Source organism: Apostichopus japonicus, chromosome 20 (assembly GCF_037975245.1).
Source record: "Apostichopus japonicus isolate 1M-3 chromosome 20, ASM3797524v1, whole genome shotgun sequence".
In the NCBI taxonomy this organism is placed as follows: Eukaryota; Metazoa; Echinodermata; class Holothuroidea; order Aspidochirotida; family Stichopodidae; genus Apostichopus; species Apostichopus japonicus.
The window spans coordinates 9,617,131-9,631,180 of NC_092580.1; the positions used below are offsets into that span (position 1 = coordinate 9,617,131).

Sequence of the window (14,050 nt, forward strand, 5' to 3'; positions counted from 1 at the left end):
CATGTGAATTCGAAGTGACCGTGACACCTTCGCTCCATTCATTTGAAACCCCTTGGTCTTTGTTCTGGTTAGGAATTACAAATTTGCGCAGTGCCTTGACTATAAATGTTGGTGTATATACGCAATACTGCCCCTTCCCCAATTATGTCAAGCTCATGTAAGCCTATGTACATGATTTCGAATGACGTATCACGTACAAGAAATAATAACAGCCTGCAGCTTTAGGAGGGAAGTATCATGCATCATTTGGAAGCATAGCATGTTGATGTTTTGAAGGTTAAGCATGTTTCATTCGAAAATATGTAGAAAATATAGAAGTGTGCATGTTGTCATCTGTATATGGGGATTGTCCAATCCAAACGTTCAGCATTTTACGAACGTAACGACCTGCCCTCAAATAAGAAATATGTATAGGAATACCATCATTTGTGGAAAACATGAGGTGAAAATTGTTCTTCTCTTACACCAATCAGTATAAGCCAGGGGCGTATCCAGGATTTTCCAATAGGGGGGGGCGCCAGGCATGAATGATCGCCGTCCTGGGGGATGGGTCTAAGGGAAGGGGTGTACAATTTTTGCTTTCAAAGAAGGGCTGAAATGCAAAATGGTGTCATATGCATAGGCGGCGATCCGTACTTCCGAGTGGGGGGGGGGGGGATATGACCTTGTTGACTATCTAAGCGTAGCGCCACCATAAGTTGGCGCGAAGCGTACAAGAAAATTTTGGGATTAACAAACCCTCTAGATGGCCGGAAACGGCACTTCCCGAGGTTTCCAAGCGGCATATACCCAACTTTAAAATAGGGATGTCATGTCCGAAATATCTCATAATCAGGATCCAAAATACTGTTTTTTTTAATTTTGGGTGTTATTTTGGGAAAATTGCCCCTGTCAATCTTGTTTCAGGCGCAACGTTAGAATGTTCGAGAGCTCTGTTATATTATTCGATGAAGAAAATGGCCTCATGCAGGCTATTATAGGCCTATACACATGCAATACACAATTACACATAGTTACATTCCTAGGTACCGATTGCTAGGGCATCCAGGTGAAACGTGTATTAAGCATTACCCTGGTTACATGAGATTCTCAGCTGTTCGAGGGAACATGTACGTGTGTAGGCCTACTATAGGGCCTATATGAATACTATGAGGGTGCATATATGTACTATATCAATACCGTGGGCGCAATAATACATTTTGTTGTTATAGGGCCAATGAAGCCTACAGTCAACTATTTTTGCTTTATAAAGACGCTTTATTTGAAAAGATCGCACTGCGTTTATGGTAGGCGAGAAATGAAGCTAAAAAAGAGCCGTACATTAACGAAGATGCATAAATGTAGGCATGAAAATATTCTTATCCCTGGCATTTGGTGGGGGGGGGGGGATATGGTGCATTACATCCCCTCCACCCATTTTCATGGGGGGATATATCCCCCCTCCACCCTGGATCGCCGCCCATGGCCATATGTGATCCATTTTTCGACCTTAATAATAAGCAACATTTCCAGTAAATATGGACACAAAATGCACAATTTAGTATGGCTGGCATGTCATTTTAGTGTTTATAGTGATAATACAAACACAATTACCATCTATGTTTCTAAAACTATTATGCCACCGAACTTCGCCAGAACCTTTTTTTGGCAAACAAAAAATAAAGCATACGGGAGGGGGGGGGGTTAAGCGATCACCGACATCTCACATAAAGGTCATCAATTTTTTTTTTTTTTTTTTTTTTTTTGCTAAACTTTTTTTTTTTTGGTGACGGGCAATAGGGGGGGCGCGCGCCTGTTGCGCCCCCTTGGATACGCCCCTGTAAGCTATTCCATATAGTGCCTGCTAAGACGAGGAGACACTCTCTGATAATAAATGATCAAATTCACATCAGTAACAGAATGCAATAAAATAGTTTAGTGTTTAATCGGGTCCCATCATGAACCTAAGATGCACATGACATGTAAAGGTTTATTTGTCATAGACAACTGTGGATAACTATCTGGGCAATTCCGTAAACTAGTAAACCTTGTCCACAAAAATTATAAAACGTGGAATCACTACATGTAGGGTATCATATGAAAGCTAGAACTATAGAGTTTCATTATATGTAGCTAAGTTTTACAGAAAAACATTGGGTTTAGGTGGATTAAGGTGTGTATTAATGAACTGAAAAAAATCTCAAATATGCTTCAGAAAAATCATCCCAAAACAAAATGCCTATTTTTGCCTGTGTATCCTCAGAAGTAATATTTATTCTTGGATTTGCTAAAGTGATATCATATATAGATTCAATTTACAAACAGATAAAGTTGCAGGGATTTTTATTTTTCCAAAGAATAACAATTTTACGAAAGTCTCTTGTCATGTGTACGTCCGTCACAGAAAAATCACTTTAAAAAAAATATCATACAGAAGCAAGTACCCGGGGTTCAAGACATCTACAATTCAATGCACACTCAATAACGACATAATGTGCATTTAATCCCTTGGATTTCATATTTTTTTCTCAGAAAATGCTGTGACAGACGAACGTATTTCCCATGCGTCCGTCACGTACGTCCGTCACATTAGTTTTGTTTGATACACAATGTGTTATAATTATTATCAGGTAACATGGTTTCAAGTGAATGTCTGGATAAATTCTTACAGAAAAACACATTTCATGTTGTGGAGCATAATATAACGACACCTAGCTTTCCTGATTGGAAGGCATCCACCCTCTCACGGTCCCCATTCCCATTGGTAAAACCCCACCTTTATACATTAAACGAACCACTAGTTGTAATTAAATGTTGGCATATTATAATTATAAACGGTAGGCTTAAAGTTGAGTGTTACGTATATAAACAAACAAGATTCGAAGCTGTTTCGACCTTTTTCCTTGAAATAGAACTGGACCAGGTGAGTTGGGCATGGTTGCAGAATAAACATTAACGACTACTATGATACAACTTAAATCATGGAATATCTGGGAGGTTTGCAGCCGAATATAGCCTCTATAATTAAGCAGTGCCGATAAAAAATCAAGCGCTATTATATCTTGCACGTTACAATTTATGCCACAATATGTCTATCTGTCCGTTTAAACCACTCCTCACCCTACTCCTTCCCCCCTCCATGTCTTTCTGAAGAAAGAATTGTCAAGCGACTGATTCATAGACGTGAATGTTATTGACCATTCGATCATTAGTAATATGCTCATTCGAGAGCATTGGATACTGAGAAGGAAGGGGAAATGGTGAAAAACAAAAGAGGTAAGACATTTATGATATTCGAGAAGTATATTCTTAATCGGCAGAGAGGGTTATAGGTATAGGTTATATGGTATTGCGTTCAAGACAACCAGTGTGCATGTGCGCGCGTGGGTGCTTTTTTAGTAAATTTTATAATTCTAAAGGTATTGGCCGTTGGCAGCATTTTCTTATCTAGATTATAGTTAGAGCAGAGCCTGATTTATAGGAATGAACGCCAGACGTCAATGCTTTAGGTGACTCTTAAATCTTTGTATTGCCATGCGCGCCCAATAACTGATGATTCGCAAACCGAGCAATTTAGGGTGGGGTGGTACAAATAGGGAAGAAGCACATTAGTCTGTACGAGAGGAGTCACGGCCCCGCGCGCTCCAGCCTAGCCACGGGTCTAACCTTTTAGTAGGATATCACTGTTATGTTGCGCACCGAGCGTTACTAGCGTTAGGTCACTGTTACTACAGGGGCGTATCCAGGATTTTCCACTAGGGGGGGGGGGGCGTCAGGCATGAATGATCGCCGTTCTGGGGATGGGTCTAAGGGGAGGGGTGGACAATTTTTGCTTTCGAAGAAGGGCTGAAATGCAAAATGGTGCCATATGTGATCCATTTTTCGACATTAATAATAAGCAACATTTCCAGTAAATATGGACACAAAATGCACAATTTAGTATGGCTGGCATGTCACTTAGTGTTTATAGTGATAATACAAACACAATTACCATCTATGTTTCTAAAACTATTATGCCGCCGAACTTCGCCAGAACCTTTTTTTGGCAAACAAAAAAATAAAGCATACGGGAGGGGGGGGGGGGGTTGTGCGATCACCGACATCTCACATAAAGGTCGTCATCAATTTTTTTGCTAAACTTTTTTTTTTTGGTGACGGCCAATAGGGGGGCGCGCGCCTGTTGCGCCCCCTGGATACGCCCCTGTACTAGGTTTACATGGTTTACTAGCCCAGAATACAAAAGTTCCATAATCCGAGGCTATATGCATCCAGCGCTGCCACTCAAATTGACCTGCTAGTACCCCTCCGAGAGACCGATACCGAATATTCGGAGAGGTTCAATTGGACTTTCTTGGGCCATTTACCGTCGAATGAACAGTTTCGGCATTTGCCTCGGAGATATTTATATATAAACTGTTAGTCAGGCAAATAAGGGCATGGTTAAACACAGGTTAATTTTTTGGTGATATACTTACAGTAGGCTGCAAGACAAAAATTCATCTCAAATGAGACAGCCGATGGAGGACAGGTGCAACCGTAGACCAATAGTGGAGCGGCCACCGTCAAGAGGCTGAATAACCAGGAGATACTTCTATTACAAAGACTTTCCATGTTGGTATACTATGGATAGTATATCCAACTATCTCCTTAGCTCCTTGACTCGGTGGGGTGGTGTTGAACTATGAACAGATGGGTTAGAGCTAATGCAGACCATATGATCCTGCTGCAATCCGCTCTCGTACACTTGTTCCTATATCGATAAGATAGTAATCTCAATTAACTGATAAGACTTCCGTTCAAGTATAGAATCTCCTTCATATATAGCTATAGTCTGCCATATACTATATATCCTCATTGTATATTGCGTCATGTAGAGACCATGCCGAGATTCCCCGATATATAGTTCAATGTGGAGGATCGAGTGGACCTCCACGCACCATTCAACAAGGGAAATGATTAAACTATCTTCACACTTTGTAGCAATAAACTGGGTGCGGGAAGTGGTAACCATTCACAATTGTCTTAATTGACGCATATGCCAGGTTCATCCAAACGGGAAGTCGTAGATGAACATCTGTTCGTGTGGATGGTACGATGAGTTGTGAACATACACATAAACGATGGCAAATGCATCACAGGTGTGACAACGGATAAAAGCAAGATGTCACGTTAGGCAATAGACTTATTTCTCACTTTTCAACAAAAATGAAGCTAAATGAACGGTATTGTGCTGTGCATAGATAATTGCTTAACTGCAAATAGCTTATCTGCATGTGACTCTTTATACTTTGTTGAAATTAAATAACAAATACGGTCGACTAGTTTCACTTAAGTGATTTATTTGGTTTTGTCGGACACGAACGATAAATCCACATTGAGTCCGTATTTTGTATACTTTGGCATTATAAGATCAATTTTAAATATATTTTTTTGGCGAGCATCGGTGGTATGGAAAGCCATTTTAACATTTATTTGGGAATTTGAGATATCTTAAATTGTTTCTTATTTTAGGTATCTAAAATTCTATTTCAGATATCTAAAATTAAATTCGAGATATCTGAAATTTTATTTCAGATATCTGAAATTGAATTCGAGATATCTAAAATAGATTTCGAGATATCTGAAATTCTATTTCAGATATCTGAAATTGAATTCGAGATATCTGAAATTGAATTCGAGATATCCGAAATTGAATTCGAGATATCTGAAATTGAATTTCAGATATCTGAAATTATAATTCGAGATATCTGAAATTGAATTCGAGATATCTTAAATTGAATTCGAGATATCTGAAATGCATATGCAGAACTTCATAAAAAGGCGCGAAAATTAAAGCTACAGAAAAGTGACAGTTCAAATGTACAGGTGGCTGCCATCGTCGCGTCGACGTATGGGTGGGATTGAATCTAGCTTGCTTGCTGGCTAACATTAGGCCTAATATACATAATATGCATATAATTAACTAGTTGTAGAATTAATTCGAGATATCTGATATTGACTTTCAGATATCTGAAATTGAATTCGAGATATCTGAAATTGAATTCGAGATATCTGAAAATGAATTCGAGATATCTGAAATCCTATTTCAGATATCTGAAATTGAATTCGAGATATCTGAAATTGAATTCGAGATATCTGAATATGAATTCGAGATATCTGAACATGAATTCGAGATATATCGAATTCAATTTCAGATATCTGAAATTCTCTGGTATTTCGAGATATCTGAAATTGATTTTAAGATATCTGCAATTATTTGTAGATATCTGAAATTTAATTTGAGATATCTGAAATTATTTCAAGATACCTGAAATTCCTTATTAAATGTTAAAACGGCTTTCCATACGGTCGAAGGAAATCCTCTCTTTAAATTAGAAAACTTTAAGTCGTCAGGGTAGAAGTTGAAGTGTTCAGCCACGTGGATATCTATTGCTATTTCTGCGTATATGCCTACTTCAAGTTTCTCGTTATTGAGACGAATACAGTTTGGCTTCCTCCAATGTGTTAAGTTAGCACCTGGCCCATATTATTATTATTATTATTATTATTATTATTATTATTATTATTATTATTATTATTATTATTATTATTATTATTATTATTATTATTATTATTATTATTATTATTATTATTATTATTATTATTATTATTATTATAATAATAGCTCTGCTCATGGTGGCTTATATTTTATTTTGCAGACAGCGCATGTGTATAAGGCATGGGCGGCGAACATGGGGAGGACGGGGGGGACATGTCCCCCCAATATTTTAGGTGGGGGGATATAGTATCTAATATCCCCCCAATATTTGGTGGCATAGTTTTTTTTTAAGCATATGTTTTGTATTTTTTTTATGATATCGCTAGTAATTTCAAAATAGAAAATGCTTAGATGCACATTACAAGGCGTGGGAAGTGCCATTTCCAGCGACCTGGGAGGCGTTTTCGGCGAAAATTTTCTTTGCGCTTCGCGCCAACTTATGGTGGCACTACAAATGAAAGTCTGGGTACAAGCTGTGCCCCTCCCTTGGCAAATTCCTCGCAAGGCGCCTGTCTAACCGTGTCACAATTTGTTACTATATATATATGACCAAAAGTAGTTTTTACTTCTTTTTTTTTCTCGAAATGAATAGCTAGACGGACTGTATCCGTAATGAAATTTGGTTTGCATCTTGTGTATGAGTGTAAGTACGTAAAATCATATATATGATCCACATCGATATGGGTTCACTGGGTTTCCATTTTGCCTGTTTCCTACAAGATTTCTAACCGCAGGTGCGTAGCCAAGGAAGGGGGGTTGAAGGGTGGAGACCGCCCTCCCCCTCGAGCATATTTTCTATGATATCGAAGTTTCATAGTAGCCGTTATAAGAGGTTTTAATATTTGTACTGTGTCTGAACTTTCAAAAATTCCTTGACCAACATTCTTCATCATACTTCCCTCTACTCGTGCAATTTCGACCGGTCTATTAGGGGTTGAGGGGGGGGGGGGGGTTCTATATTGGTTGTCTATAGATGAAATCTTGTGCAACATTATGGGTATGTTTTGAAATGAATTTATTATTCAAATTCTGAACAAATAATGGGCTTAAAACCTTGAAAAGTGGGGCTGACGGGTATTGTGGGGCGTTACGTAGAATTACCTACAAAAGCAATGATCCACAGGAGATGCAATGAGGTCGAACATGATGTGTGACTGGTTACAATCTTGAAAAAAGGTTATGAATGAAAAAAAAACTATTAGGAAAAACTTGGTTCTCAGGCAAAAGTGTACATCTGGTTGGTCATTTTCAAGCCCGAGAAGTGCCATTTCCGGTGATCTGGGGGGCTGTCAAAACCATTTTCTTGTACGCTGCGCGCCAACCAATGGTGGCGCTCCGCTTAGATAGTAATTCGCGCCCATCCAAGCATATGTCCCCCCCAATATTTGAAACAGATCGCCGCCCCTGGTATAAGGTACTGACTCGTATGTTAACCCTTAAAGGTAATGGAAGTCCCTTTCCGGAGGCCGGGAACGATCCGTCACCTTTAGTCAATCATCCTTCCATGACGATGATCCTGAAGTGCATGGATATTGTTTCAAGTCCTCCCCCCCCCCCCCAAATAAAAATAGCAAAAGTTGAAATAAACTCGTCAGCATTTTTTGGAAAATGTAGCAATTTCGAAAAGGAAATTAAGAAAATAAGAAGTTGAGAGTGAAACTGTAGCTTCCTACACGCCATTGTGCTGTGTGGTTACTAGTCCAAATGAAGGCTTTTTCCAAGTGTTGTCCCAAACTCTCCTGATAAAACAAACTGTACATATACAGGATGTATCAGGCTTGCCGGGAATGTTTTTAACTCTCTTCTTATTTAATAAATATCACATTCGTGCAATGCAACAATCTCTGAATTGACGTAACTTCTTGTAAATGTGTGGAAATGTTGACCTATACTTCAGTAGATGGCGATTTAGCAGGACCCTATATATGTGACATTCATATAGTATCTATTCTATCCCAAATATCTATTCAAAGTTGATATCCTAGTATGTATTCCAGGAGAGTCTTAATACTCACTTGACATAACATTTTCATCGTCGTGATCATACGTACAAGGAACGGGACTGGGATGTTGAGAGTGGATAAAGTTATTTGTTTTTTTTTGTAACGGACTCTATCTTGGGTGACTCTTCTTAATGCTAACACATACATCTGCTGACATATATGTTGGTATCAATGCATGTACGTACAAGGGGGGGGGGGGGGTCGGGGCTCGGAAGAACATCACAAAGGGTGAACAAATAAGAGCTTCCCTCGCATGATGTAGATTATGATATGCTTGCGTAATGCAGGCAATGTGTAAACTTTGATCTCTAATATCTTGATCATTTCTGACAAATTAAAGAAATCGCTTGTAGGGTCTACCGACGGGCTGACAATATGAAAACATCAACTAAGTAAATCATTGAACGTTCATGATTTAAGCCTAACCCTTTAGGCTATATGTTTGTTGTGTAAATAGTGACGTGAATAACGTGAATTCTCAACAAAAGTAACGAAATGTTTGTAGGTCTAATTCTCACGTATTGAAAATTCTATAGAAAAGGTGTGTTCTTTTTAATTTGCAAAGATCGCCCTTTTCGCATTTAAGCCAGCTTACTTATACAGCAAATTCTCAAAGGGGACAGCCCTCTCCTCAGGGGGTCCACCATACCCCCTGGGGCATACCCTCCGCTACATAACTCCCCCTAACTCTGCCTAATTCCGCCTTACTGCCTCACTCCCCAAACCTGTTAGTTGAAATCCACCTCCCTTAAAATTAAAATTAAATCAGTTTTACGTGCATGCAATGCAGAATTTGGGAGCAATTATGACGATGTGTATAAGAAGTTCGAAGATCGATTTCCAAATTTTCCACAAACATATCAAAATTGTGGTAAAAAATGAAAAATGAGGTAGCCTGCTGACAAATCAGAATTCATCTTTACATTACGGAATCAGTGTTTGTGTGTGTGTGTAGGGGGGGGGGGGGGTGATGCGGGCTCGGCTTTGGAGCACACAGTGGGCGGGGAATATTCATATTTTATGAACTTAAAGGCATTGAAGACGCCCCAAGCCGCGTGCCGCCATCTTTAAAAAGTTAACTTTCCGTTGCTTGCAAGTAAAGTTTGTCTCTTGTCGCTACAAAATGCAGACAGTAATGAAACGTGATACCTTGTTATATTTAGCTGGACCTGAGACGTCCATAGCCGTATCGTTTGTACACTGTGCTGTGGGTATTGACCGCGCAGCTGTATACGTACTGACTGTACACTGGTGTCTAGTTACCGACGATAGCAAGCTGTGTGTGTATTTCCTGGGATCCATGGTGGTGTCTAACACTTCTGTTACACCTCACTCGAAACTAGATCAGATTACCGGCATTAAACGTTTCTTTTTGCGCGAGTCTTCACACCCTTTAATTGTCAATAGTAACATACTTTAAAAGTACTGAGTTAACACTGACTTACGTTTTTAGAATTTTTTCAAATGTTGTAGCTTTTCCATAAAAGAAGGCCCACTCTAAGTTGAAACTTTTATTATGTCACCGTATCAAGGCCGAAAGAGGGAACCCAGGCTAACTAACTTGACAACTTGTCACCGCGGATGTAATTACTTCTGCATGACATCTTCCTGAAAAAACATATCATGATGTATCGTATTGTAAAACGATGGTTATTTGAGGCGCCAAAAATAAAGTCATATATGATCAGTATTACGTTCTGGTTTCTCTGTTGCTTTTGAAATTCGGATCGAAAGACTAAACATGCATTCGGTTCTCAAGCTCTGAAATGAAACAGGTGTCGAATAGTAAAATGAGCTGTCAGTACGTTTCAAAAGGTATGTTTCTCGATAATATTGATTTCCATGGTTAAAGTAAGGCCTATTCCTTTTCCTATATTCTCAATGTTATTTCACTTTCGCATCCCGTGTTCAAAATACTTTAACTACTCTTGAGGAATAGCCTATACACCTGTATGCTTTCCCATATATACCGTGTAGAACAGTAACCCAAGACAAGAGTCTGTACGGAAACCAAAGAACTTAATTCTCTCTCAACTCCAGTCCAATTACATCGAGACTGAAACCATGTGATCATGACGGCGTTATGTCAAGTGAAATACCTAGAATCACAGAAGTCATGGATATATAAAATATGGATGTCATAGACAGGGGGTGTCACATTATAGCCATATAGTAGTGTATAGAAATACTACATCCAAGATTGGGAAGCCCTGTAAGGTGTAATAGTAGATCACTACACCCTACCCTACCTTCAGTTCAATGGAGCAGCAAAGACGCCAAGGAAGGCCTGACGGATAAACCGCAAATGTGTTCTTACCTGTTCTTGTCCCGAGGAGCCTAACCTGTTCTTTTTTGTAACTACATAACACACTGATAATCTAGTTCGTCCTTGAATTCATAAAATGATTTCTGATACTTTATATAGGCAAGGCTCCCAAGTCAAACATTAGGTCAACATATCCTTGGCCTACCTATTATTAATATTATTATTAGCCTAGGTTGTACTAGCCTAGGCCTAACTGTAGTGTAGGCCAAGTTAGGCCTTGTCTAACTCTAACATTAAGTTAGGACTACTTCCTAGGCGTATCAAATTCATGGCCAAAACTATTTTGTGTAAATTTCAAGGTCAAATGATGTACAGCATTGACATGGGTTGTCACTTGTTTTATTTAAACCAGGCGTATTGTATTCTATTCAACTGTAGAAGGCCTAGGGTAGGCCTAGTTAGTAGCACTGAATTCAGTAGTTAGGCCTAGGTTGGGAATGAAAAATGATTTTATGAATATGGGGACAGTTCATGCTGATTCGGTCAAAAGCAGGCAATTCATAGAAACATGTTATATTATTGTACAAATAAGTTACTTCAGAATGGTGGTTGTTGAAATGTGGTTGTTGAAAATTAGGAGTCAATTTTCATCACAATAATGTTTTGAAGTGTAAATGGAGTTAAGCTTATATATCTTACAACTTTTCAATTGTTGTGTTGGATAGAACATCGTGAAAGTTTTTCAAAGACTACCTGTTATTTACCCTACAGTTTCAAAGTATTTAATTCGAAATTGTGAATACCAATCACGTTGAACCCTTTGTACATGCTACTTCATCACCAAGTGTTGAAATTGTATACTTTTCACTCAGATTGGTTAACTACTGTATCTGCTGGACAACGAGTGAGGTAACATGGTGTTATTCACCCTGGCTTCCTTGCATTTTGTACTAAAGCAGGCAGGAATGATTTAGTGAAAAATGGGATCCAGGTCTTTTGGTCTTATAATTTATTGTCTCTGTATCTCCCTAAGCCTTGCCCAGTGATGAATTTGAGTTTCCTTGATAGAGTGCTTGAAATGTTGGCCTGTTCTGCCAGAAAATTTGAATCTAAAACTGAATTACGTTGAGACGTGACGTCAGTGCAGCACATTGGTCAGAATCGATCCGATCTCACTCTAAGCTTGGCCTTGGTACAATATATACAGGAATGTGTATAGACTTCTCGTACAGAGCTGTGATTGCAAAAAATCGCTCAATTAACAAATATCTGAACAACATACAGTATTATGAAGAAAACTGAGTTAGGAAGTTATGAACGTGTTAACTCTTCAAAAGATTGCTAACTTGCAACTTCACTGAGAAATTTCCTTCGAACTCGCTGCTGTACTTTCAAAAATTTGAACTTTCCTCGCTACTGTGTAGCTTGCTAATGATAGAAGTCCTGCAGCCCGAAACGAAGTGCCGCGATGATGTCACAGAGCTCCACTGTTCAAAATATATTAGATTAAGTTGGCGCGAGGTTCAAAAATTCACTTCTCCTGAATCATAGGATGAAAAATCCCTGAAGTTGGACTGTGACGATGAAAAACTAATGGAGTTTTTTTCATATACCCAATAGACTGCCACTCAATGTTCCTTTAAGGTTATTGTACTTGCAAACACAGCAAGGTGTACAGTCAGGTTACAGTACAGTGTAGCTACAGGTATTGTTGCATTTTGCATACTGTAGCAATTTTTTTCATTATTAATTTAATTATGATGTTCAAGTTTGTTACTGTACCTTCCATCAAGACTATCCTAGATAGACTATCAGCTGATGTTACCATTCAGAGACACTCTGTCTACAGTAGCTGTTCCAAGGGAGTGTATTACCGTATCTAGTAGTTTCCAACTAGTTTTGACCATTGTATAGACCATTGCAACATCCGTTGAATGGTTTCATTCCCATCAGAATACATTCAGAAACAACCTTCAGGGACATATAAGAGTAACTGTCCAGCAATTAAAACTTTGTACCTAATCCCCAAAAGTACTTTCAAATCATTGTCCAAAGTTTTTGTACCTGGTTGCATTTCTCTGCTTGTTTGGGGGAAACTTAATTTGGGGATTTGTTCTATCACTTGTTGGTGATATTCTTTGACAGATCATAGACGCATTGCTGCTTTATTGCTTCCTGTATTGACTCATCAAGCCTAATTCAAGGAAGAATTGGCAACCCTGACCATGTGTTACCGACAGTACTTGTACATGATCGATGGCAAAGTAGCTGTGTGATTGCCTCCACAGTTCAATGGTCAAACATAGCGATCACGGTTCAGCTGCATGACTGAATGCACCTGAGTTTTATCAGTGATGTGTAATGAGTTTCACTTTCAAGGCTCATCAATGCATTTTCTCTTCCTGTCTTTGTATATTGGGGTTTATCTCTTTTGTTTCTTAGTGTTTCAAATGACATGCAGGCACAGTGAGTGTGTGGCAATGAGTTCATACATATATTTGAGTATAGTTGATGGGAGGGTATGGTAATGTTGGACAAGCTGGTAAACTATATGTTAGTGATACATACTTGAAAAGTACTCTATACTAAGAGTAGTAGTCGAGACTGTCAAGTACCTCTTTGCAACCGCTTGGTACTCGCACTGCCATTTTGTCATTTTTAATCATCAGAAAAAAAATTATTGATCATATTGAGGCAAACAGTAACAGAGCTTTGTCATCACATTAAACCATTATATTTGCTTAAAGTGACCATCAGGGAGCAGTTATGCGCAATTTAAGCTACTTGAATATATTTAATAAATCCAAAGTACTAAGAAAGTACTAGTGAATGGTATATAATGGCAGATGTACAGTATTATAGTGAGAAGGTGTTTCCTATGGTATTATGCGCTGACCATTTGAATATTAATGAGGTTATGGGGCAAACAAATTACAGGCCCATTTCGGGCCAGGTGGGGCCATATTTTATTTCCACTTCAAATGCATTTTGGGACACATGCTTGGGCCCAAATTTGTGAGGCCCAATATTTTTTGGGTCATTTGGGCCCACATATTTTGGGGTTCAATTTTTGGGGGGATTATAATATTTCTCTGAGCAACCTTGTTTGGGTCAAATATTTTTGGGACCATGTAGGCACCAAGTTTAATGTAGCCCAATTTATTGGGAAAAGGCCAAAATTTTCAATTGCAATAACTCCACAATCTTAAATCAGATTGTGCATTTATCCACAGGTTAGTTAATGCATGGTCAGATGACGACAAC

At 38.7% G+C, this 14,050-nt stretch overlaps 2 protein-coding genes across 6 annotated transcripts in view; one reads left to right on the forward strand and one right to left on the reverse strand.

Annotated features, from left to right (window-relative positions):
- LOC139962058 (uncharacterized) overlaps positions 1–14,050 on the reverse strand; it is a 46,024-nt gene that overhangs the window by 13,201 nt on the left and 18,773 nt on the right. Inside the window, exon 1 of one of the 2 annotated variants that reach the window (XM_071961903.1) lies at positions 4,455–5,034. The exons of the other annotated variant lie outside the window; for it this stretch is intronic. Coding sequence (XP_071818004.1) covers positions 4,455–4,590 — 136 coding nt within the window. The 5' untranslated portion in view covers positions 4,591–5,034. Of the gene's footprint in view, positions 1–4,454; positions 5,035–14,050 lie in introns of those variants that run through there. 2 annotated transcript variants of the gene reach the window in all.
- LOC139962055 (uncharacterized) overlaps positions 10,199–14,050 on the forward strand; it is a 36,384-nt gene continuing 32,532 nt past the window's right edge. Inside the window, exon 1 of one of the 4 annotated variants that reach the window (XM_071961899.1) lies at positions 10,199–10,335. The gene's annotated coding sequence lies outside the window, so the exon portion shown is untranslated. Of the gene's footprint in view, positions 10,336–10,578; positions 10,946–14,050 lie in introns of those variants that run through there. The other 3 variants (XM_071961897.1, XM_071961895.1, XM_071961894.1) reach the window with 3 other exon arrangements.